Genomic DNA, 27,970 nt, shown 5'->3' on the forward strand with positions numbered 1-27,970 from the left:
ACGCAGCATCGCTAGTTCATACACAAACAATGAATGAAATCAAGTAAATCACATCTATATGACAAGCAGAATCAGTAAGACTGACAGAAACAATGGTCCACAGATATTAATCGACCTTCCTTGAAAGTGTCAATATCAGGAATGACACAAAACGCACGTGAGTGGCGATACTGCATGCGGCACGTGCAAACTATCGGATGTGTTTTGGTGTTATGTTTGGCAAAGGATGTTTGTCGTCAACATGTACCTTTGTTCCAATACTTGGTATTAACAAATATAGTTCATGATCCCCTACTTTTTTCAAAGAGTATATCTAAAACGATATAGCATGACCACCATTGTTTCGATACCCTCTGATGTTTATTACATAATAAAAAGAACCAAGTCAATATCTCAAATCTGCTCGCCCGAAAATATCCGCGGGTTCAGGGTCATATCCGAATAATTCAAAATCCAATTTGAACATCCTTTGAATTCCCTCAAGGACGTCAATGTGTACATCTTTATAAGCCTGCAGCTTCATCGACGTCCTTTGCATCGCCATCACATTCGACGTTCTATTTGCCGCCTTAAAAACTCGCCACACATACTCAAAAAATACGTCTCCCCTCTTTAAAGTCTCACCTGTTAAAGTCAATTCGGCAGTGGCTGGTATATACCCATTGATTTTAAACGCCTTCCATAGTCTTCCTGCTAAATCGCTATATGATACGCAGGATGACAGATAGCGTTGCATCTTGTAGTTGAACTGTATTAACATTGCTATTTCTTCCCTTATTCGTGATTCATGATTGTGTACATCCGAGACCCAAGATATTCCCAGTTTTCCGAGGATATATCGACTGTCAGCACCCATTGTCTCCAGCTTGCCTATAAAATGTGGCTTCAATTGACACGGGTTGCATCCGTAATGAAGTGGTCGGTAATGATCATCCAATTTCGCAGCGTTTTCGGTTCCATAATTTGCAATATACCCTAGAAATTCCGGAAACGAAATAGGATCGCACAACTTCCTCGCTGTACCATCTTTTCTCAACCTTTTTATTTCAGAACCGTATGTCCTCCAAAAAAAGTTATCTGGAAGTATAAACTTATCAATAAATACTGACCAAAGCCGAGAATACGGTTCACGAGCAAACATAAAACGGAAAGTGTTCATTATGGCACTTTCTGTCGCTGAATTCAGTGTAATCTCCTTGATGTATTTGTATTTCAGCAAATGAGTGTCATATTTGCTTATTTCAAAGGGACTTTTGACATGTCCTGTAGCAGTGTCGTTGTAGAGATATCTGAAGATTCTGACCCAGTACGTTGAGGCTACCTTATGTGTGATGCAGTAGGAGATATTGTCATACTGAATTATTCGGTCTACAGAACCAATGACGTCATCAGAACATGCGCTCTCAATTTGATGCCGTCGCAAGTCCTGCAGATGTTGCGCGTCCCGTTCCATATCATGTTCAATTTGTCGAGTTGCCGTCGTGGGTGTGACAGTAGGTTCGGGTGTCGTCGTGTGATTTTGCCACACGTGAAGTGGCTTTTTCATCAGGATGTTTTTCTGAAATGAGAGATCGTGGTTTGAAGACATCTTCAACGTACTAAATATATAATTATTTTTATGATATAATGATTTTTTAAAATCTTTTGTGACTGAGTGAGTGAATGTTATTTAACGACCAAGTCAGCAACATCGTGGCCTGTAACATATTCAAATCTGGACCAGGGAAACCATCGACTGAAGCACGAACAACGATTCACACCTTCGGTGTACCATGAGTTAGTGAGTTAGTGACCCGTGAAGATCCCGGGCTGAGATAGGTCTTCAGCAACCCATGCTTGCCGTAAGAGGCGACTAACGGGATCAGGTGCTCAGACTCGCCAATTGCGTGGATCGATGTTCATGATGTAAGTCACTGGATTGTCTGGTTCAGACTCGATTATTTACAGACCGCCGTCATATAGCTGGAATATTGCTGAGTGCGGCGTAAAACAACAAACCAAAACCAAAAAAAAGTGAGCTAGGTGTAACACCGCTTTGAACAGAATTGCAGATGAGTTATATAACGGTGTGTCAGCTTAATGTGGGGGGAAAGCCCGAAGTGATTCATGATCAGGTCTCAGACGTTTACCACTTTGGTGAAAACCGCGAGCGAACTGGTATTCGAACCAACGATCATGGGTTTCTGGCGTGCCCAAGGGACGTAACTCTGCACAGCAAATTGCGGCGCCTTAGACAACTAGGCCTCCCGTGCCCACCGGTGTAAAATGACACACACTCAAGCAAGCCCGGACACCCAATCCCCAAGTCAGACACCTCTGACGTCAGGCATGAGGAACTGTGGATCTATTCTCACCCGGAATTCCAATATCTTTAGACGTTTTCATATGACGTGATGATGATGTTTAACACACTTTCATGTAAGTACAAATCATTGCACGATGGAAACTGTACAATGATTCATATTTGTTCTTGATTGTTTATGTTGTGTCTGCTGTCCGTCCAATTTGATTTCGAACGTTTTTCCAAATGAATTACATTGTATCAGACATATTTTCACTTTTATGTTCAAGTTATAAGAAAATGAAATTAGAATATAATTATTTATGAAATCTTTAATATCCTCCACCACTTGTGCGCCGTAATCTGAAAAGGCTTAGATCACATTTTTAGTGTGTTTGTTATGTCTACGAGTTGAATATGGACGGGAAACAGCTGCCACTACAAACACGTAAACGTCGTGTGTTTTTTCAAATATGGTCTTTCGACACTTTCTAACCATTGATTTTCCGTCCAAATAACGTCGTTTTTTGACATTGGAATTTACTGCCAGAGAACCTTGTAATCAAGTTCCTCCCTTTCTTGGTTGACATTGTCAATCAAGAAACAGCGGTAGCGGTATTTTTATTTCTCAGCTTCCATTGGTCAGCTCTCGTGTGACAGATTACAGGCTGGAGTCGCTCGTGGTTGTTACAGGAACTGCTGAATTCTACCGTTCTGCACATGCAGTTTGTTTAATACCTTGCCCTAATTTGCCGTTCTGTGCGTGCGCGATTTCGCGGATTGTTTCCAGCAGGTACTTGATGTGACACGTTGCTTGCAGCTGTCACGCGCTTTACTCATTAAATAACGTGTTGGTAACGTTGAGACTTTCAGTCAAAATAATTAGGAAAGGGCAAAGCTAAGCAACGGCTAAAGTATAGACACTGATATTACTTTCGCAGTCGAATATAACCAACAAATAGGCAAACCAATATGAAACTGAAACTGAATAATTTGCCGGTGTCACGAAATATATTCGCCCCCAGAATAAAATCTCCCCCCGGCGAATATATACCGGTACAGTTCCGCCCCTCTCGAAATAAACTCTCCCCCAACCTACGAAATAAAATCCCCCCCCCCCCCCAAGAATATTTCCTCCCTCGGTCGTTTTATAAATACTTGCCATGCAGTTCAATAGTTTGTGTGTTAATTTGTTTATGTATTTTTTTATTCATTTTTTCCTCGCCTTTATTTTTTCTGGGTTATAAATTTATCTAAATATACATTATTAGATTTAGTTACTTGTGTGTGGGGGGGTGGGGGGTGGGGTTGGGGGTGGGGGTATTTGTTGATTTTTAATTTTTATTGATTTTCGGGTGTGGAAGGGGGGTGGGGTGGGGTGGGGGTCCCACCTTTCCTTTCGTTTTTCATAATAATATATTTTTAAGTTGTATATAACGTATGAATCCCTTCTCAGATCACTTTATCTCATTTCTATATGACGTACTATTTTACTTCTCTGTGTTGTTCTTGTTTTCTCTTCAGTATGACGTTATACTGTAGTATCATTTTTACTATTTTGATATTTTGCAATATGTTGTGGTCATCAGTTATGCAAATCAGATTCGGTGATTCTTTTTAACAAGATGTTCTTCATTAATATTCACCGCCAGCCCCATTGTAACAATTACATGTACACTTTGCTTTGACGATGCCTGTTCAATACAGATATGTTTTTGAATTTGAATTTTTGAAGATGATACACATTTCTCTATATTTTGGGTTACTTTGCTTATAAAGATTATACATATAAACTTACGCAGTCTTAGTAGATTTTAAAGTAGATTTAATCAGTGCTGAATAAGATAGTTATGATGTTGTATGTTTAACAGAAACCTGGTTGCACCATGATATTCTAGCCACTGGTATTACACTGATACCATTTTCAAATCGTAGCCTGTATTAAGGAATATATTTTAGATCTTAAATCAGAGTATAACGCGTACGGCGTGGATAGGTTGACAGATTTTACGTAGTTAGTGTTAAAACCGAATGTTTGCGAGGATTAATAAGATTTCTGAATTCAGTTACAACAGTAGTTCCGGTGTCACGAAATATATTCGCCCCCAGAATACCCCCCACACCCCCCTCACTATGGAATCTTGGAAGGGACATTGTCGCGTTGTCGTATTGACGCATTGACGCCCTTACAAAAACAAGCAAAACGTGTTGAAATTAACCAAAGCGCGACAATTCGACAACGCGATATTTTGGCCATTTGTCGCATTGTCGCGTTGTCGCATTGTCGCTCTTTGAATAATCTTTTTCTATATTTTACAAAAGGGCGACAATGCCGTAACGCGACATTTTTCAATGTCAAAATATGTCTCGTTGTCGCATTGTCGCCCCATCACAAATATGTATAAAAGGCGTAAAGTTCAGTTAATGTTACAGTTAGGAAGCGGTAACCAAGTTATATCTGTCGTAGAAGTTCAACTTGATACATGTACGTCTTGAATTGAAAACACAAGTCCGTCCGCGAGTCCATAACGTTTTATGGTGAGCTCTTCTCTATAAGTGCTTAGTGTTCAACTCCCAGTTTCAAACACGTTGTACCTCATCAACAATCCACATTCCTCTAGTGCAGTGATAGTCCGGAAGATTATTACTCTTGACCGTATCAGACAACTGACGAGTGCACGCCTGACCTGTGACCTCATTACACCCCCCATGAGGTGTTTGCAGAAGGGAGAGGGGCAGGAAATGTGTGCTCCAGCCCAGCGCGGAGCTCGCGACACACTGTATACTGCATGTTGTATACAGTATATTGCAGTTGATATACTGTATACTGCATGTGATACTGATTTGCGGAAAAGCTGCAACTTTCAAGATTCAAGATTAAATTTGCATTTATTTCATATACAACAGACCGCCGTCATATATCACTGGAATGCTGCTGAGAGCGGCGTTAAAACAACTTGTTTTCATAATGGAGTGCTGCAGTCATTTTAAATGGAACCGTATACATGTGTTGTACCAACTCAATCACTCTGTTTCGAATATTCAGCAGCAAAAATATATTATAACCAGCTGTGAGGAGAGATATAAGATTTTTATAAGCAGTCAAATATGGATGATAAAGGACCCCTCACTGATTAGGTTCTTGTTTACTTAAGAGCAGAGTTGGCCATGTTAGATGATATAACGGTGTCCTCCCAGATCGCCTAATTTCTCCCCACAAGGTACCAAAATACAATTACGTGATGTGGGTATGCCATGCCTGGATGAGATTTATAATTAGGTAATGTGGGTAGTTGGAACAGTCCACTTTACTGAATGAAGGGATGACAAGACAGCCAGAGATACATAGTTTTACATATTTTAATCAACAATATATTATAACAAGTAGCCTCTATCAAAAACTATGGGTCTCTGTGTCTCTTGTTGAATTAGCATTAGATAAGGTTGAGAAATAATTTGGAAAGTGTGTCGCCATCACAAATCGTCAATCACCCACTGACTCATAGCCCCGACAGCTGAGTGTCCTGCTATTTTTTACAAATTAAACTACCAGCGGCGGTATTTATTTAAACATATTTTATTTCGGAAAACCAAATCGATTAGGCACAAGTGACACACTTACGAGGCCTTCTCCTATTACATTGTAGCTCCAGTGTCTGCTTCAACCAACTCACTAACCGTGTTATTGATGATGAGGAAGAAACCTAAACTGATTGTATGTATGTGAAGAAAACCTTGAGCCAATATTCATTTTTGAAAGTTCAGAATAATCAATTATCCTTAAAAAGAATGCCGTGCTTGTTGACTTTATAATGTTTCGACAGACATTTTGCCAGTTATCTTGCTTTTTTAAGAATCAAATTATGTTTTAAATGATACCAGTTCATTTAGAATACCATATTCTAATTAGTTGAAAGCAAAATATTAGTGATTTGCTCCAAAAGTGGTATCATATTCCATACTGTTAGCAAGGAAGCGATATTTTCATGTTTTGGCGGCCATCTTGTCGGCCATCTTGAATATTTCAAAATGCCCAAAGATGACAGAGTGTCATCAGTCAGTTTCATAATCTAGAGTACATCATTAAACAAATCCAGCAATAAAAAAAACTTTATCCCCTAATTCTGGGTTGGGGGAAAATATTGGAGGACAAAATCCAAGAATTGGGGGATAAAGTTTTTTTTATTGCTGGAATTGTTTAAGTACAAATTCTAGGTTATGAAATTGACTGATGAGTGTCCAATATTTTCCCCCAACCCAGAATTAGGGGATAAAGTTTTTTTATTGCTGGATTTGTTTAATGATGTACTCTAGATTATGAAACTGACTGATGACACTCTGTCATCTTTGGGCATTTTGAAATATTCAAGATGGCCGACAAGATGGCCGCCAAAACATGAAAATATCGCTTCCTTGCTAACAGTATGGAATATGATACCACTTTTGGAGCAAATCACTAATATTTTGCTTTCAACTAATTAGAATATGGTATTCTAAATGAACTGGTATCATTTAAAACATAATTTGATTCTTAAATAAGCAAGATAACTGGCAAAATGCCTGTCGAAACATTATAAAGTCAACAAGCACGGCATTCTTTTTAAGGATAATTGATTATTCTGAACTTTCAAAAATGAATATTGGCTCAAGGTTTTCTTCACATACATACAATCAGTTTAGGTTTCTTCCTCATCATCAATAACACGGTTAGTGAGTTGGTTGAAGCAGACACTGGAGCTACAATGTAATAGGAGAAGGCCTCGTCAGTCTGTCACTTGTGCCTAATCGATTTGGTTTTCCGAAATAAAATATGTTTAAATAAATACCGCCGCTGGTAGTTTAATTTGTAAAAAATAGCAGGACATTCAGCTGTCGGGGCTATGAGTCAGTGGGTGATTGACGATTTGTGATGGCGACACACTTTCCAAATTATTTCTCAACCTTATCTAATGCTAATTCAACAAGAGACACAGAGACCCATAGTTTTTGATAGAGGCTACTTGTTATAATATATTGTTGATTAAAATATGTAAAACTATGTATCTCTGGCTGTCTTGTCATCCCTTCATTCAGTAAAGTGGACTGTTCCAACTACCCACATTACCTAATTATAAATCTCATCCAGGCATGGCATACCCACATCACGTAATTGTATTTTGGTACCTTGTGGGGAGAAATTAGGCGATCTGGGAGGACACCGTTATATCATCTAACATGGCCAACTCTGCTCTTAAGTAAACAAGAACCTAATCAGTGAGGGGTCCTTTATCATCCATATTTGACTGCTTATAAAAATCTTATATCTCTCCTCACAGCTGGTTATTATATATTTTTGCTGCTGAATATTCGAAACAGAGTGATTGAGTTGGTACAACACATGTATACGGTTCCATTTAAAATGACTGCAGCACTCCATTATGAAAACAAGTTGTTTTAACGCCGCTCTCAGCAGCATTCCAGTGATATATGACGGCGGTCTGTTGTATATGAAATAAATGCAAATTTAATCTTGAATCTTGAAAGTTGCAGCTTTTCCGCAAATCAGTATCACATGCAGTATACAGTATATCAACTGCAATATACTGTATACAACATGCAGTATACAGTGTGTCGCGAGCTCCGCGCTGGGCTGGAGCACACATTTCCTGCCCCTCTCCCTTCTGCAAACACCTCATGGGGGGTGTAATGAGGTCACAGGTCAGGCGTGCACTCGTCAGTTGTCTGATACGGTCAAGAGTAATAATCTTCCGGACTATCACTGCACTAGAGGAATGTGGATTGTTGATGAGGTACAACGTGTTTGAAACTGGGAGTTGAACACTAAGCACTTATAGAGAAGAGCTCACCATAAAACGTTATGGACTCGCGGACGGACTTGTGTTTTCAATTCAAGACGTACATGTATCAAGTTGAACTTCTACGACAGATATAACTTGGTTACCGCTTCCTAACTGTAACATTAACTGAACTTTACGCCTTTTATACATATTTGTGATGGGGCGACAATGCGACAACGAGACATATTTTGACATTGAAAAATGTCGCGTTACGGCATTGTCGCCCTTTTGTAAAATATAGAAAAAGATTATTCAAAGAGCGACAATGCGACAACGCGACAATGCGACAAATGGCCAAAATATCGCGTTGTCGAATTGTCGCGCTTTGGTTAATTTCAACACGTTTTGCTTGTTTTTGTAAGGGCGTCAATGCGTCAATACGACAACGCGACAATGTCCCTTCCAAGATTCCATAGTGATCCGTGCAAATAAAACTGAGTTATGAAATAGAAGTTTAACATGTCAGTTAAAAGATAAAGTGTAAAAATGCGCTGATGAGTTCATCTGCATGCCGAGTCTATACGCTGTGATGAACAATAATGCTCTGAGCCAATACATTTTGTCAAATGTATGACATGTATTACCTGTAGGAACATATTGCTTATACTCGTCCATGTTTTTGACGGACAATATAATTTACATGCTCAGTAATAGTGAGGACGGGCATCATTGTGTGTTTCCGTGCTTTGTTCAGGTGAACAATTGACTTGTCCTTGCATGTGTTTGTGACGGGTGCCACCTGTATGGCAGAATACGCTCACCTTTCGCGAACACCCGTTGGATGGCCTGAACCACTTCGGATTTTTATCCCACATCAGTCTGATACAGCGTGATATAACTAAAATACTGTTCAAAGTGGTGTTTAATGCGATCACCGTAGTGTGTTACTGCAACTGTCCAAATTTTGTGTAGTGATGTTATGTAATATGTAAAATAAAGCATATTCAATTATCCAATTGATTTGACTAGAATATACTTGCGTCAGTGTATTTTATTAACGCCCAAAACCGTATTTGTTAAACACATATAATAACAGATCATATACACGCATTGTGCCTTGACTTACTATTAGCTTTAATAGGCCATTCCGGAATAAAATAGTTCCCCCGAAAGCGAGGAACATCTGTTTTAGTTTGTTTACAAGAAATGTATTCCAAAAAATATCCTCATTAGATGAGAAGGTCCGTTAAGAACTACCTCAGTAAGTCAATCACAATGACAGAGCGTTTTAATACATTTACATCAAGTACAAAATGGCCGACACGATAAACGTGACGGGAGATATTTCCGAAGTTGTTAATTAACCTGTGGCGATTTCAAGCCTTTGTCATCACTGATCAATTGGCCGATCATTGAAAGGAGATTGTAAAGATGTGTCAAATAGATACTAAGGTAAATTCATAGATTGCTGTAGATTGTCACTACGATAGTTTGGATTTTTGGGTTGTTTGTTTTCTCTAGGATGGGTATCCTTGAACGGGCATGCAACCAAACTCTATGACTTATCCCAGAGTATGCTAAGACGCTACGTTCAAAATTAAAGGGTCTAAATGATGAAAAACAACGCTTCTGTATGAATTCGTACTTGGGAATTCCCAGGGTTTTACCCAGGAATGTGGAAGTAGTCAGAGTTTACGTAATTTCAAGAATACAGTCACCTGATAAACGTCATGTGACCCACCTCTCGTCCTATGGAAAAGCCGTATATCGTGTAAACTTCACATTACAAAATTAGTTACTGTTATAACCATATGAAACACAACCCATTATCCGATAGAGGTAACTGTGCATAGCGGAGGGATATGTTATCTCAATAAACTTGGTAGCATGGTTTGGTTTGACTTCTTGGCGCGTGTCTGAATTCCATTTCCATGTTACATATCCTAAAACTGACTAATCAGCAAATCTCGCTGCACTGCGCGCGACAGATACTAGAGCAAGGCATGCCATAAATACGAAACCTAATGCTTCCGAAAAGAAGCCTTGAGCATCACGTGCGTCGGGGGACCAGCGCGCCATCTGATTGGCCGTTAACAGTTGTACAAGGCGGAGCAAAAAGCATCGTTTTCCGTCCACTTTACGCTTGAAAAACTCGACGCTTTTCCGGACACTTTCTAGACGCTAACCAATTAATCAATTTTAATGAATTTTTAGTCGTTTTTCCGTCCAATGACCATATACGGAAAAAAACGTCGTTTTCGTGTTTGCAGTGCATGCTGAGATGTCAAGTTCAAGCTTTGAGGCAGCTATTGAAAGGGACCAGTCATTAATTGTTCCATTCTTTTTCCCAAAAAAGTTGGCCCAATCTTTTTTTCCAAAAAAAGTTGGCCCAATCTTTTTTGGCCCAGTTTGTTTTGGCATGAATTTCTTAAAAGTATTTAACACAATTTAACATAACCATGTGTATAACAGACATAATAGGTTTTGCTTTATTTGCACCTCTTTTGAGGTTACTATTATTTTTATTTATCTTTATTGTTTTTTATAATTTGATTTCAAAATGCAGTGGGAATTTATCTTATTTTGTAACTATAGAACATTAACAATCGTTAGAAAATCCACAAGCATCCCAGTTGACACTGAATAATATAATAACAAATGTATATATAACGATATATACTGATTTGGGGTTTTTCATAGACAATATTGCCTATTATTTTGATTAATTACATTTCCAAATGAAACTATTTCATTAAGAATAACATATTCTAATATGTTGAAGGCAAAACAATAGTGATATGCACCAAAAGTAGTCCCATATTCCATACAATTAGCACGGAAGAGATATTTTCATGTTTTAGCGGCCATCTTGGCGGCCATCTTGAATATTTTAAAATGCCCAAAGATGACAGAGTGTCATCAGTCAATTTCATAACCTAGAATGTGTACTTAAACAAATCCAGCAATAAAAAAACTTTATCCCCCAATTCTTGGATTTTGTCCTCTCTGCCGGACTATGCTTGTGGAATTGTCATTAACCATACATGTCCATATCTAGCCACTTCACCAGACAGAGAGTGACCCTTGGGGTTTGCCAGAAATCAAATGTTCCACTGCACAATCCATATCAAATATCAACAACCTTAAGTTAACATATCAGGGTTCATACAAGCTCAAAGAAACATTCCAGCATTATCATCAAGTAATTGGTCAGATGTTACTCACTGGGGCCAGGTGGGTCGATTTCTTTGTTTGGTGCAAAGATGATTACCACTTGGAGAGAATATATTTCAATGAGGAATTTTGCAATGAAATGAAAACCAAATTTGACCTGTTTCACTTCAACTGTTTCAAGTAATTTGACAAGTAGCCTGTACAGTTGGAAACCAGGCAGACTCCAGTGGCATAAATACTGACACATATCAACCCGTAAATGTCTTTTTTATGGGTAATGAAGTTTTACATTAGTAATCGGGTTCTGGTGTGATTCATACATCAGCCAAGTGACATTGTAATTAATGTGCTTCATGAAGAATGAATTTCTTTAATTCTCTGATATGAGACATTGACAATTAATGTGTTATACATGTAACCATGGTAAGATATTTACACACATATTCACGAATAATCAAATTGTTATGGTGTTGACATACTTCAGTTTTGAAAACTTTTAGTTGAACTGTTTCAGCATGAATGTATAAGTAATACAAGGAAATAAAGATATCTCCGCTCTCCCATTACCATGCCATTCAACTATGACACAAGAACCATACTGAAGTAATTTACCAGTCAACAATAATCACATTTCTTTTTAATGATTATTTACAAGACTGTCGGTATAGAGGCATTAAGCCATGTTATGTTTCATAAGTTATCTCTTTGCCTCACTTAAAAAAGAGAGCCCCTGAAATTTGATAGTAGACAGCAAACAGTCCAAATTTGATTTACTGATCCTACAATAGTTAATGGAATTATGCCATCAAAAATATGGTATTCCTTCACTCTTCTGATAGCTCTCTCCACATGTATACGTAGGCTAGATATTTTCTGTGTGATTTCTGCATCCTTTCTAGAAAACAGATAATCATTTGATTTTGAGAGGAAGGGGGGATTATCAAATGAGCACCTGTAGACTGAAGAAGATCATCAATCAAAAACCCTTTGTCAGCCACTACTTCTAACAAGTGGTTAGAGCAAACTAAAGTGATACATGTATTGCGACCAATCTGAAATAAAAACATTAACATCAATAAATATATTTAACAATATTATGGGATGCGAATGTTAATTGTATGCAAAATGTAGGTTTATTTGAATAAAAATATTATATGTTTATAGAATGCTTCATTGAATGTATAGTGTAGAGGACTACTTCAGTTTAGGATTAGTAATATAATTTTAATTATGATATAACAATATCAAACCAGCCTGCTCCTAAATGTTTTAACTTCAAAGTAATAATCACATATGTAATGCTGGAACAGTACTGTGTCCTAGTTTGTTCTAGTCCGCCAACAGTTTAAAGTAGAGACTCGGCAAAATATCCGATTACACTGGCCCAGGCTGACCCTAGCGGGATTCCCTCTACTAACACCATAGTCTCTCCCAGATCCTAGAGAATAAATTTAAAAGGACTCTAACTCAAGTCTAGATTGCCTCAGTTCTGGCATGGAAATCAAACTATTTTGTAGATATTTCTAGGACTAAATCATTCCGACTATGAAGCTATTTATATTACATCGAATTGTCGTTCACTGTCCATCGATGACAAGTAAGGCAATCATAGTTAACGTTGAGGCCGCGTTCCACTGTCGCCTTTTTATAATAATCAAATTGACTTGTATGTACATTACTCCAATGAACATGCACATGATCACGCACTTGGTATTATCAAACACAATTATTCCATTGTGCTTTGGAATTTAAAGGGATCAGCGGTAACATGTGATATCGATATCTTTCCTGGTTGGTCTATCCATGTTTTATATTCGAAAGCAATTTTTTATATATTTCTCCGAATCATGAATACTGTATACACGACGTCGTACATTCAAAATGTTTCATTTTACTGCCTTTCCAAGATACGATATATAATTGCCATAATTTACTTGTGGACTTGCGTTTTGCTCCCCTGTTGGTTGTGTTCATGGAGAAACATTCACGTGAGTCAGTGCGCTCAAACCGAAATAACAAGTCAAGTTTGGCCCTTCAATTGACCGGAGCTACCGCCCTGGCTTGTGGTTATATTGTCTAAAATGGCCGAAAAGAACCTTATCAGTGAGGGGTCCTTTAACCTCCTCATTCGACTGCTTGTAAAAATCTGATATCTCACCTCATACATTTTCTTCTGAATATTCGAAACAGAGTGAGTGAGCTTGCTTGAACGACATATGTATATGGCTTCTAGCTTCCAGCGATCCCGTTTGAAAAAGTGTGCGTGTGTTGTTTAACGCCGCACTCATCAATGTTCCAGTTATATGACGGCGGTCTGTAAACAATCGAGTCCGGGTCAAACGATCCAGTGATTTATACTGAGAGCAACGATTCGCCCCGTCGGAGCACGTTGACACGCCACCAACCCAATCCATTCGAGCATCAGTTTCCTCGCACGACAAGCTTAGGTTGCTAGGGACAATACTGGCCAAGATGCATCGTCGACACACTACAATGCATATTGAGAAACTAACAATGGATACTATCACAATCATTCCGTGACATTGAACATTTCCATATTGAACATCATCCTATTTCGGTATACATTGTTTTATGCTGCATTTTTCTTCACACTTAAAATGTGCGTAATTTCGAGCATACATGAGAGTGAAAATATCCCTTGTATTTGTCGTTTTTCACACGGATGTACGCGGGCGCCCACATACAGCCTATCGGATTCACTGCAACACGCGTAGGGTTGTCCAGGCACAACGCAGAGGCAAGGCATCGACGGATAACAGACACAAAAGAATCAAATTGATGAAGGACTAAACAGAAAGTCGGTTTTCTGTTATCTGGTAGAGAAATCAATATTTGTTGCAAACATTTAATTGTGATATCATGATTTGAATTAACTAGAAAGAGGTCCGATTAACTTGGATAATCGTTATTGCTATTAATTAATTAGGGAATTATATGTACGTATAAAACAGAATCATCGTGTAGTTCACGTTCACTCGGTAATGACACATTCGCTAACTCTTATCAATGAACAAAATATCGCAGCGCAGAGTTTTCAGCGCACAAGGTGATGATTGCACTTATCTAGACTTGCCTATAATAAGGGTAGAACTACTATACCCCCAAGGACCTATCATTCAGTAAAGACATGGGTCAAGGCTAACTACAGAGAGTGGGAAGAGACTTGCGATGAGGAGACGGGCAGCAGAAACACGCTCCATCTGTTTTCACATTAACAAAGAGGTTATTCCAATCATCATAGTCCTCTCGCCCTCATCAGTAGATCCCAATTGCAAATCTCCTGTCTGCCTGTCACACATATTTTGATAAACTGTTATCTGGATAACTGGAATCACATTCCACCGTTATCGAAAGGATTTTATGTAGATTCTAAAGTTCTTTAAATTTGAAAAGCCAGGCCTATATTTCCTCAACCATCCCGACCCTCTCTGCAGCCCCCTGACCACCATCTGCCTTGTTATTGAAACTAGGCCTGCTGTGGACAGTGGAACCGCACAGGGCAATATGGATATGCTAGTATAATCAGACCATTTCTTATAAATATATTACAAATATGATTGAAAGTAGACCAAATTAAAGCTCGAACAAGAACGATAAATGTTTAAATACAATCAGAAAATTAATTCTCGCTCTGATATATGCAAATTAAAATCTTGATGTTATGTATTAAACTATTACATATAAATGCATATGCTGTGAGTAGATCTGTTTGTTTAATCTTTTTAATAACATTTAAAATGCGTCATCTGTTAGAGTTATCTGTTGGTCATTGATCATCAGCTATGACCACGTGGCATGGTCCAGCGTAATGGTCAGCACAGCACCTCTAAATGGAATATACTCTGGCAACTTCAAACACCACAGTCTCTCCTCAGATCCGATAAAATACCGACTACTAGAAGATATTAAGATTTGCAAAATTGTTAGTTTAATTTTTGGGTGATATAAATAATAAGAACAAATTCCCCTTTAAAATACTTGCGTCCTAAGGCTGTCCGCTTATCTCGTCTTCAAAAGGACTGAATTACTATCCATGGACATATCATTCAGTACAGTCTTGGAGCAGAGACCATAAAAATAAAGTAATTAAATCGCGAATACTTGTTTTTTTACTTTAAGTTCTTATTTGTTCATCTTTGCTGTTTAGAATATTAGAATTATAAAGAAAGTTGATGCTGAGAGCTATAGTTTCATCCACCAGCAGACAGTTTGATATTTTAAAATAGTTAATGTTTGCAAAATAGTTATAATAATAAATTCATGTTGCTTCTAAAAATATTGCCTAGTTGCTAAAACTGGCTCCCACAGGAGATATCACTTGGATATCACCATCTAGGTGTTGGAGTTGCAGTATAAGTTAGGAATACTTTACACTTATTGCACAGGACAGACGTACAGGACTTGAAGCAGTTTGGGTTCAACTTACATCACGTAACCAGAAATTGTTAATCGGTACGTTTTACAGAGCAACTTTAAGTCTTTCATTTTGGGACCTGATTGACCAGTCGGTCTCTCTAGCTGTTGATGATAATATTAAAGTAGTTGCATTGGGAGACGTTAATGTCAACTCAGTGATACTGGCATACATATCGATAATTTGAAAAGACTTTACAGCCTAAAACAAATTATTACGGATCCAACACGGATAACGAGTACGTCTTCTACACTTACTGGCCTAGAATTTGCCTCATGTCCAGATTTGGTCAGCATGTTTTGAGTTTTGCAGTGATCATTGCTCAGTATTTAATTTAAAATACCAAAGGATGAAAAGTAGATCCTTCATGAGAACTATCTATGATTACAATAGCTCCAATAAACAACAACTGATAGCGGAATAGGATTCACAAGAGAGCAAAACGTACAAATGTAGCAGCTCACGTAATTTAGTCATCCCTGAAATTCGAAAATGCAAAATTGAGTTTAATTCCAAAATTGACTATATTATAAACACAACACAAGGTAAGAACACTTGGTCGCGACGAATCAAAAATGATCTTGGAACATTAAGAAAACGTAGTCGCCAGTTTTTCCCCATAGAACAGGACGGAGTGCAACATGAGGACGATATTGATAAAGCTGATGTTCCTAATGATTATTTTGTAGATCAGTTCCAGACTTAGATGACGTCATTAATGATAACGCATTTTCGGTCAATGTTTATTCCCTGGGGCAAATATGTTTATTTGAGAAAGAATAAAAGGATGTATTATTGACACTTGACGTATCGAAACCTACTGGCCCTGATATGATATCGTATAAAAAAAGACCTTAGCTGTTATTTTATCGGAACCATTTGTAAAGTTATTTAATTTATCTCTGTCGCAACATATCTTTCCTGTGCCATGGAAACAGTCGTCAGTTATCCCAATTTACAAGAAAAATGACGTCCATGCTTGTTGTTACTAAAGACCGATCGCGCTCACAAGTTGCCTGTCGAAAGTGTGTCTTAAAATATGTGCACAATCATTCCTTGAATAATCAAGTTATTTCTAGTTTGCAATCCGGGTTTACCGCCGGCGACTCAACTGCTTACCAACTAACCCATCTTTAAGATTTCATAGACAAGGCCTTAGATGATGGAAAGGAAGTTAAGGCAATATACTGTGATATAAGTAAAGCTTTCGATCTTGTTTGGCACATAGGTTTGATACATAAATTAAGCAAGTATGAAATAAAAGGGACTCTCTTAAAATGGTTCAAAGTTACTTAACTGGTAGAAAGCAACATACAGTTATTAATGGACACAAATCGAATGTTAAACCTGTGCTTACCGGTACCCCTCAAGGTTCAGTGTTTTCAGTTCTTTATTCATGTGAATGTGTAGGCCAGCAGCCCATGGTACAATATTTGGTCCATCATTAACATCTATAGGCTTGGTGTTTGAAGTCTAACATTCATAGCATGGTATATAAAAGATGCAACATTTCTAATAACAGTTTCATTGTTTACCGCCATACGCATATTGAATTTAACAAAAGTAGGTTGTACAAAATACTTCTGTGGTAAATACTGAAGACGAAGTTCTTCATAAGCGTTACAAATTAATAAAAAATGATATTCATTCTCGACATATCTTTGATTGCAACTATTGCACAATCTCTGCTCTCGTGGAGTATTAACGTCTCTACCAGTCTCTATGTGGAGAGTGTGGGAGCTACAGCGAAACTGGGCTAGTGCAACACGAAATTTGTTTATAGTGATAGCAGACAAATACAACTCTGGACTAAATGAATTTTTGAAAAGTGTATAATGGAACATTTTAGAACTATTTGTTAAAGACCAATGCCAATCCTGTTCGTAAGCAAATTTTAACCGATCTTCACATTCAGAAATAAGTGATTCGGGGCAAATAACAAATTGGTTCTCCCATATATATCCAAATCCAAGGCTGTATAAAAGAGTTTGGACTTTTGTAGCCCAATTAGTTTTACCATGTGTGGCTAGCTGAAATAACATATCATAACCTTTCTTAGGATATCGTGAATTTGGGAGGGACATAAGTTTACACCAATATTTTATACAGCGTTTATACGCAGAAATGTACAGTGGGTATCTTCCAGACTCTCCTCGCACAACATGATTTGGAGTAGACGTTTTAACACCTAGCAGACGTTTACAAGCAAGTACATGGATATTATCTATTTCTTTACAGTTTTCAAAACTCCACATTTCAGCCCCATATAACATAATTGGAGCAATTTTAGTATAAAATATTTAAAAAAATAGTTTCAGTGGAATAGGTTTAAGTGATGAAAGGGATTTTAGAACCGAAAACAATACCCGTTTAGCCTGTAATGAAGCATTGTAAGTATGTTTCGACCATGATAAATTCTTTGAAAATACAACTCCCAAATATTTGTACGATGATACACATTCCAACTGACAACCACTAAATTACCATTTCTCAGATTTAGAAAGTACTCCACCATTCTTAAAAACTACTATTTTCGATTGATCAAGGTTTACCTTTAGGAAATAATTCTGGCAATAGTGATCGAGTACATCGATGCGTTTTTGGAGGCCATATACAGTATCTGATATAAGAAATACACCATCAGCAAAGAGAAGCAGGAATAGTTGAATTATGTCTGGATGGAGCTGAATTCCGGGTTCACATTTGGCCTCAATATCAACAGCTAAATCATTGATAAACAATGAAAACAAAAACGGGCTCAGTACACAGCCTTGACGGACACCCAAGTCACAATCGAATACATCTGAGAAGCTATTGTTAAACTTTACACAGGAACGTACAGTCGTATATATGGATTGTATACATTTAAACATTTTAGGTGACACACCACTGTTATTCAAAACTATCCATAGTTTTGATCTGTTTATAGAGTCGAACGCTTTGGAGAAGTCTACAAATAAAGCAAATAGTTTACCTCGCTTCTTCCCCAGATAACGCTGTATAACTGACTTAAAATAAACATATTATCAATTGGGGAATAGCCACAACGAAATCCTGCTTTGCGACTCCACAACTTTATCATAGGCATCACACCAAGACTGCAACCTTCTATTTAGAACAGAAATATATAACTTGCTAAAAATACTTAATACTGTAATCCCTCGGTAGTTATCGGGTGTATTAGTATCCCCTTTCTTGTGTAATGGTACAATTTGGCCAGTCGACCAGGAAATCGGAAAATATGCGGAATCAAATATGACGTTAAACAGACAGGTAATATAGGGAACTAACACATCGTATGCGTATTTGAACATTTCAGCAATAAGCTTATCACTGCTGGCAGCTTCGCCTATTTTCGATTTGTTAATTGCTTCAATTACCTCCTGCTGTTCAATTGGCGAGTCTAAGATAGATTGAGTTAAGTCATCAAAATTGTTATCTGGTACAGTGTTATCTTCATCCCCCATTTCTGAATCGAACAACCCCTTAAAATGTGAAAACCATTGCTCAATATTTATATTTGGCTTAGGACGAACAGTGGTAGCAGACAAACGTTTCAAATTTGCCCCAAATATGGTACTCTGTACATTGTCTTGATATAACTTTTTTTTCACGGATAACATGTGTATAAGTATTTCTTGCCTTAATATATTACAAAGTGATGACGAATCCTTTAGTGATCGGAAAACCTTAAGAAGCCTATATCTTTCACAGCGGTGGTATTCACAGTCCTTATCGAACCATGGCTGTTTACTTCTAGAAATATAAAAAGGGTGTTTCATACTTTTCGCAGCGGTACATAAAACATCTGAAAATACCTCAACTGCTTTATCAATTTTACCTGAAGCGATAAAATCTGAACACTTGTCAAGCATTGAAATAAAATTTGTAGACAGTAAACTGTCTCTAAAAGTTTGAGTTTTGTCCTCGTTCCACACAAAGCGGTAGCTGTCCCCTGGGTCTCGTGCAACACGCTCACGGTCTCTCGATCCAGAATTGGCACGTGCATGAAATGAACATGAACCTGGCATATGGGTCGATTCTCTTCTATTTGCAACTATGTCAAACTGTTTGCACAACATAAACAATGAAGGGGATGCAACAATGTAGTCGATTACGCTTGTGTCATTGTGGCTGATGAAGGTATAGTCACCTTTTGCCGCGTCTGATCCATATCGGCCATTGAAGATGCACAAATTCAAGGCACTACATACGTTTAGTAAAATCTTACCAAGGCGATTAACAGTAGTATCACAAGAGAAACACTTGGTGATCATATTGCCATTAATATCAGAAGGTTCCTGAATGCCAAGCCTTTCAGCAATAACACTCTCTGTAGCATCGGGTTCATTACCGGTTCGGAAATTAAAGTCACCTCCAAGCATGATAAACATATCGCCATATTTTTGCATAACATCTAACAAGGATTCAGAAAGGTAAACTTATTCCACATATTGTTGATTTCCCCCTGTACCATGTTGACCCATCGGGATTGACATAAACACAAGCTACAAATACATATATTTCTAGCTTAAATACCAATTTATCCAAAATAACGTCTATCACATTCTGTCCAATAATGTGACCTTTGACATAATTAACTAGAGACTTTCTAATAAGTACTACAATCCCCCCTGATAATCTCCCAAAAGATGACAATCTCTCTGCAGACAAAACATATGGCTGGTAATCACCGAGCTGTTGATCAAAATCAGTCCTTAGCCCATGTTTCTGTGAGTCCAATAAAGTCAAACTGTGTGATATATAAAACAAATTCATTGTCTTGAAGTTTATTATTAATACCGGAAATGTTCCAGAACAAAAAATCTGAAATTGATGTAGTAACACAGCGATAATCCGGGCCTCGGCCACATCTCTATTTATTATTAGTATCTGTATCCTGCCCATCTGAATGTTGTTGGTAGTCCTTAACTACAAGGGCACCATTCTTGTAATAGCCTTTCTTGTCTCAAATCCTGGAGTACTTTCCTCTGGTGCGTGGTGAGATCACTGCCTATTACCATATCCACTCTCCTTCAGTGTTAGGACCCTTATTATGTTTTAGTATTCATCAATACTATTGTCTATGCTATCCAATGTAATTATATAAAATTGTTTGCTGGTGATACATCGTTGTATTTCATTGTTGATTGTCACCGTGGTTCGTGTTTACCCATGTCAGATTCACTTTCATTTATTTACTCAAAACCACCCACGGTGGTACAAGAGTACAATAAATAATTAACATTTGATAAATATACATAGAACAATTTAAGACACTGTGTACATACATTAAATGTCTAAATTAACGTCAGTATGAAGGGTCTTAGAACTAATTCATGTGCATAGAGATAAATTTAGATAAATTTATCAAGTGTTTAGTGCTGTTGTTGGGAAATAGCCTTGCCAATTTATGGGTATATGGGAACTTACAATAATAAACGGGGATGTGTAGAGATCTATATAGAGAGCTATAGAGAGTAAAGAATTCACATTTAAATAAAACTTAATTAAACACTGATAACAAGTTCTAAATTTGAATACGGGGCTAGATATGTTTTGATTAAGTAGGAAGTATGTTTCAAATGAGAGCTCAAATTTGATATACTAATATAGATTGCCTTCAGATCTAGGGGCGGTCGGGTAGCCAAGTGGTTAAAGCGTTCGTTCGTCATGTCGACATGGGTACAATGTGTGAAGCCTATTTCTGGTGTCAACCGATGTGATATTGCTGGAATATTGCTAAAAGCGGTCTAAAACCATTATCACTCACTCACTCACTAAGAACTAGATATGTTATTGCACCGCCATTCTTAAAGATACTGGTCCTTTAAAGTATCTTCGACACGGTTTGTAAGTCACGTAGTTGTAACTAAATAAGGATTATCAATCACGTTACATAACCCACAACAGTTTAGTATACTAGTTACACATTCTTACCACTTATTATTATGCCCATTACTTCTTGAATCATGATAAACATAATCATAAACAAAGTGTGAGAGCTTCTGATCACTAGCTGCTGTTTTAAGCCAGAAGTTTATCATTCTCTTATATACCTTTAAACGAAGTGGCATTCCTCCTTATCTGCCAAAAATAATAAAGTTTTGGGTGATGTTCCTGAGCCTTGTAATAAGTTGTTATTTCTCAATGATTTCAAAATGGTCATATATCAATATTGCGCAGCCATAAAGGAAAATACATCGAAGGCCGAGAACAAAACAGTCGAGTGGAAGAGTAATATATCTTGCTTTTTAAAGTAAGGAAAACATCGCTTTTGAACCATTTTCTGCCAAACCTTTGATTGAACCTTGTAGACGCCGGTTCCTATGAAGCTGAATTCCCAGGTAATTGTAATCGCAAACGACTTCAGGTTCATCGTCACCGCATATAAATTTCAATGTTTTATCTTAAGTGTTTTATCTTATATTTGTGCAATGTTGTTTACCAGTATAAAGAATCTACCGTTAATAGCTTACATTTTGAAGTAGTTTCTTCCATAGCCCGAGTCTCCATAGATTATCAAAGGCTTTTTCATTAAGTGCATCAGCGTATCAATAATAAAAATATTATGTTTTAAACATATTTATTTCGCAACTTGTGAACTGGATTGGTAAACAAGCAAAAACTTATTTGAATACCGCTCCAGAATTAGAATACAATATAATATGACAAAAGTACAGTCAAGGAATACAATTATATACATATATTATCGAGGGTTTATAAATGTATTCTAAAACCTGCTTGAGATGGGTTAAGGATAGTATTACACTCTAAGAATTTATCAGGTCGATTGTTTGAAATACTTGTAAAACGTTTGCCAAAGCAGCTCAGAATTGTAATGGGTCTATATGAATTTGGATCGAGGGCATCACCTTTTCGTCTCGTCTTATAAATCCTTTGTTGCCATGCTTCAGGAATTACACCCGACGATAAAACAAGGTAACACGGTTAAGGAACACGTTACGTTACGTTGTCAATAAAACAATACCTGCTGTTTTGTTGCGTTTTAGTCGTTTTATAGCTATCTGCAATTCTTCGACTTTGAGAGATGGAGAGAGAGAGAGAAATAGGGAGAGAGAGAGAGAGAGAGAGAGAGAGAGAGAGAGAGAGAGAGAGAGAGAGAGAGAGAGAGAGAGAGAGAGCTGCTTTCCGACTTTATGCGTATTTCGCACACGTGCCCGCCAGGCCAATTTTGGGGATATTTGGAATTGTAATTCATCTTTTTCTCCCAAGTACGCATGCATCAATTCGCCCGCGTTTGAAAACAAACTGAAAAAAGATACATATGATTTTTAACAATATTTATTTTTTTAAAAACGGAATGGGATTGGTGAACAGGTTATAATAAACACCTCTCCCTTAAAAGGACATATAATAATTAATAAGAGTAAACTGTACATGAAATGATAAATTTAGATTAAGTGTACCTACTGTTGCAAATATTATGATGCGAATATACAGGTCACACACAAATACACAAAAACGCAAAAACACACATACATAAATATAAACATACTGGTGCATAGTATACATATATTAATATACCTATATTTACATGCATGAACTTGAAATAATAATGTTGGTCATGTGTGTTTATTTGCACACTTCGTTGTAATTGTTATCCTGAGGATGTTGTAATTATACACGGGTTCTGATCTTCTTTGACGTAGAATAAAGAAGAAGAAGTAGTAGTTTATTTAAGTGTCACATATCGCTATACACGATGAAACAGACATAAAAGCATAAAATATGCAAGCAATATCCGACCATACAGGCCTATGAGACACTAATTATCACTGACCAAAACATGTCATTCCACAACACACGCAAATCATCATTCCATCAGGGCTTTCTCACACGACGCTTTTTATTTATCATAGGGCTTAACTTGTTAACTATATCGTCAATATGAGAATACCATAGTAATCTGACTGAAATATTATACCCAAATTCATTTATATCAATTCCTTTCATTTTAAGATAAGGTTGACTTTAACGCGAAATTGAATAGTTCCTGTTTTCTCTTGCATTTTACTTGCATTCAACCATTTGGTAATCTTCTCTAATATTATACGCAGTAGTATTTGGAATTGTCTATTTTGGGGAATTGTCTGGACCCCACCATGTATATAAAACTCTTACTGTATAATCCATAATACATAATTATTCAGTAATCAATTACCCTCGTTCCTAATTCGAATGAGCACATTCTAATCTAAATATGCAAGATGACAGACACATTCCTTATTTGTATAATGCATTATCAATTGTTCTCTTTCAGTTTATCTTACTTAACATATGAAGTCATTGTAAAGTTTCAAGTGGTATTATGAATAAAATTAGAATGTGAATAGTGGTAATCATGTGGGGTGTAGATGTCTAGCTTGTCTTCCAGCGGAGTATACCCAGATCGCCTAATTTCCTAAACCAATTAATACCCACATTGTCTAATTACTAGTGAGCCCAGCTTGCCTTATCTGTGTGATCACTAATCCATGCGCTCTCCCGGAGTAGGCCAACGTTGAGCAACGGGGAAGTCATAGCTGATTAAGCCTTAAACCAACACTGCTCTTAAGTGGGAATATCAGCGTTGTATAGCTTGCACATGAGTAAAGAATCTTAAACCACTGAGATAGAGAGATCAGTAAATTTTGCCTTTCTCAAATGAAGAGAATGATATACACAGATATAAAAGGAAAATGTCTCGCCCTGTTGTTCTACCAGTTGTGTCACAGGTCCCGTGCTGTACGTTTCCATGGCAACAAGATGGACTTAGTTTCCAAACTCTTCTCTTTTTTACAATTTCCATGACAAGTTCAACCTCGGTTAAAAAAGGTTAGGGTTTTGTTTAGATGTCATAAATTCTGCAACAGGGGCGGGGGATATAGCCACGTTAGTGGCAAACTCTTGTTCTGTATTGTATGACATTGATTATATGCTCCTGTACCGCCGCTGGTAGTTTTTAATTTGTGAAAAATAGGAGGACATTCAGCTGTCGGGGCCATGGGTGGGGGATTGACGGTTTGTGATTGATTGTTACCGATGTTGTATTGTTGCAGATATATATATATACTTTTATTCCTTTTACTTTTATTAGGAGAGTTACAAGGTATAATATTAAACATAATTACATGACACTAATTACATTGTCAGAGAATACCACCATATACCACTGTGGTAACGGATTTTCTTAGTAACTTCCGTCCATATATTGAAAACGGTAGAGTCCTCGAATTACACTTCGTGAGTAAGAGCGACAGGTATCTGGATCAGTATCCAAAGGTGGCTTACAGGACAACAAACAAGCTACAAGATCATAGTCTGATTTGCTGTGGAGTTCACCCCGATGTCAACGGGACCTATACACACAATGTCACACCATAAGTTCTCTCTTATTGTTTCCTTACTCACACAGTGGCACAGTACGTGAGTCAGTAAGTCATGGTGGTTAATACCACAATGTGTACAGGTACCATGTAATTTCCCCGGTCTCCACATCGCACACATGTGGACAACAAAACAGGCAGCTGCCTTTAGCTCAGGATACTCTCTAGCTATCCTCCACGCCACGTGTGGGGTCACATTCGGATGAATACTCTTAAAGTGCACAGTGTCAGGGTCTGATGAAAGTCTTTCCCGCCATGCTCGTACTTCAAAAGTATTCACGGCTTCTTTGACTGTTCTTTTCCATATATTCCGTTCCAGGAATGTACCGGAACTAAGAAATGCCTCCAGATGACAGTACATTGAGTACTTGTGGAGGATGCGACATATGTCCGGGACAAAGCCCATACTTGTGGATGAACACTTATGCATATACATGATGATACGAGTCATAAAAACCTTCTTAGAAAGCAGATGATTAGAACAGTTACAGAGATGGCCAAGAAAGAATCGCTTCCTGATGTTGATAAATGATGGGGAGCCAGCCGAGAAGAGCATTACCTATGTCAGACCTAGTATGACGTCGAAGTCCCTGTGCCATTTTGAGAATGGACCTCTGTGCTCTTTCTAAAGCCAGAATTTCTGCCTTGGGAATCATCGACCAGAGTTCACACCCAAACATAGCCTTTGGAATACAAACTGCCTTAATAAGTTTTGAGCTTGTCATGGGGTTTAGAGCGCGTTCATGCAGTCCCGATTTGACGAGTGCCATGGCTGATGCTATCATCTTCGAACAGCTCTCCAGAGTTCTCTCCCATGAGTTAAATTCAGAGTTCAATTTAATACCAACGTGCTTAAACTCATTCGTCACTGGGATATCACGTCCATAAAGTACAACACTAGAAGCAGCTGCTTTTCTGTCACTATATCTGACAATCTGGCTCTTGGAAGGAGAGAAAGTAAACCGCCAATCTGAACTATATCTTTCACAGATGGTCACCATCTTCTGCAGATTTGCTGATACTGGACTAACAATTGCTATATCGTCCGCTTGAGTGGGTGCCATTACATGGATATCCAAGATCACTGCACCAAGTTAGAACAGGGGCGGGGGATATAGCCACGTTAGTGGCAAACTCTTGTTCTGTATTGTATGACATTGATTATATGCTCCTGTACCGCCGCTGGTAGTTTTTAATTTGTGAAAAATAGGAGGACATTCAGCTGTCGGGGCCATGGGTGGGGGATTGACGGTTTGTGATTAATTGTTACAGATGTTGTATTGTTGCAGATGGCTCACCAGTCTAAGATGTATTGAAACAAACACAATTAATTCTCAACCTTATCTAATGCTAATTGAACAAGAGACACTGAGAGACACTGAGAGAAATTAGGCGATCTGGGAGGACAACCTTCCAACACCTCGCTTGTGCCGGGTCATAAAACTAATGTGTCCCATAAAAGGGGCAATCAGTTTCGCAGGTACTCTGCAGTAACTCCGCGACATTTTAAAACATTGCACTTTAATGTAATGCACTTCATATTATTTTTAACGTTAACTGCGGGGCCACTCTAATCAGGCCGTCCCTCCATACATGCACATGGTATGTGTTTTTTAACCAAGTACATGTACATACATCAACTGTGATATACCCGGTGTCAAAGTGGTATTTATCAAACCACTGCATAAGTTTATGCTTGTACATAAATGCATACATGTAGATTTGCACAAGACTAGAGACACGATGCAAGTTGATCATAAATAAAATATTCATGTTAATAGGAATACTAGTATTTAAATTAGCATTATTATAGCAGGAATATTTTGCAAACTGGTGTTTACATGTATTTATCATATATTACATGTACCTGCAATCCATTCAGTGAAGCATCATGGTATACATTGTACTTGTATGGAGGCTATTGCCATGGCTCGCCACTCGTTGACGGCGTGATAGTCCCATAAAACACCTAATTAGTGCAATAAAGCAATATATTAGTTCCCAGAAATCCGCGGATATCCGCTGATTTTTCGCGAATTATTTGCAACGTCCGCGTAATATCCGCGGATTATTCGAAATTTTACAATTTTCAACTTTTGCGTTGTAGTGTAAGCTGACAGGCCGTCATATAACCAGAATACTGTTCAACGAGACGTTAAAACCAGCTCACTCACTCACAAAAAGCGGTGTAAAATCCTACTCAGTCATTAAAACAACGACATGGAAAATGACAGTAATTGTCAACAATAATATATGATCATTATCTGTGTGCAAGAATCGTTATATCAACACGTACCTCGTGATTGGTCCCGAATAGTTCCGAACTTTTTTTCTTCAGTGCTGTGAAGTGTATAAAACATAGAGGATAACTTAAACGTATGTGTTAACAAATATTATACATTTAAAACAGAACAGTCAGGTAACACTTTGATGTAAATATTTCAGTTGACAAAATACGTTGTTTGTTTGTTGTTTAACGCCGCACTAATAATATCCCAGCTTTATGACGGCCCTCGGTAAACGTATGAAGATATATTCTCTTTATAAATTAAGAAAGTATTTTTGTTTATGATATTGTTGTTTGGGGTTATTACTTTTCAAGGAAATTGATAAAAAAAATGCGATGGTTATGTTTGAATATGTTAGAATATACGATAGTTTTAGTATTTAAGAATCATATGCGTACTAAGGTTGTAGTGCACATTGCTCATACTTCCTAAATTTTAATCCATAATTAAAACTACAATCAGTAGCTTTGTAATGAAAAAAAATCCACTCACAACGTTCCGATTCATTGATAGACTGAAGTTGAAGAAACGTAACGAACATGTGACCAGCAAGAAAGGTAATTCCTAAAGGAAACAGAACACGCCATTTCATCCGCGCTCGCCACATACTCGTCCTGTCAACACAA

At 37.7% G+C, this 27,970-nt stretch overlaps 1 protein-coding gene across 1 annotated transcript; it reads right to left on the reverse strand.

Annotated features, from left to right (window-relative positions):
* Window positions 1-357: 357 nt before the first annotated feature.
* On the reverse strand, window positions 358-27,970 carry LOC124110712 (carbohydrate sulfotransferase 14-like). The gene is made up of 3 exons (XM_046470060.2): window positions 27,837-27,970; window positions 27,353-27,396; window positions 358-1,558 (listed from the first exon to the last, which is right to left on the reverse strand). Exons 1-3 carry the CDS (start codon window positions 27,949-27,951, stop codon window positions 386-388), a joined length of 1,332 nt encoding a protein of 443 aa, XP_046326016.2. The 5' UTR covers window positions 27,952-27,970; the 3' UTR covers window positions 358-385.

This window comes from Haliotis rufescens, unplaced genomic scaffold (genome assembly GCF_023055435.1).
Source record: "Haliotis rufescens isolate VD_foot unplaced genomic scaffold, xgHalRufe1.0.p SCAF_10, whole genome shotgun sequence".
Classification (NCBI taxonomy): Eukaryota; Metazoa; Mollusca; class Gastropoda; order Lepetellida; family Haliotidae; genus Haliotis; species Haliotis rufescens.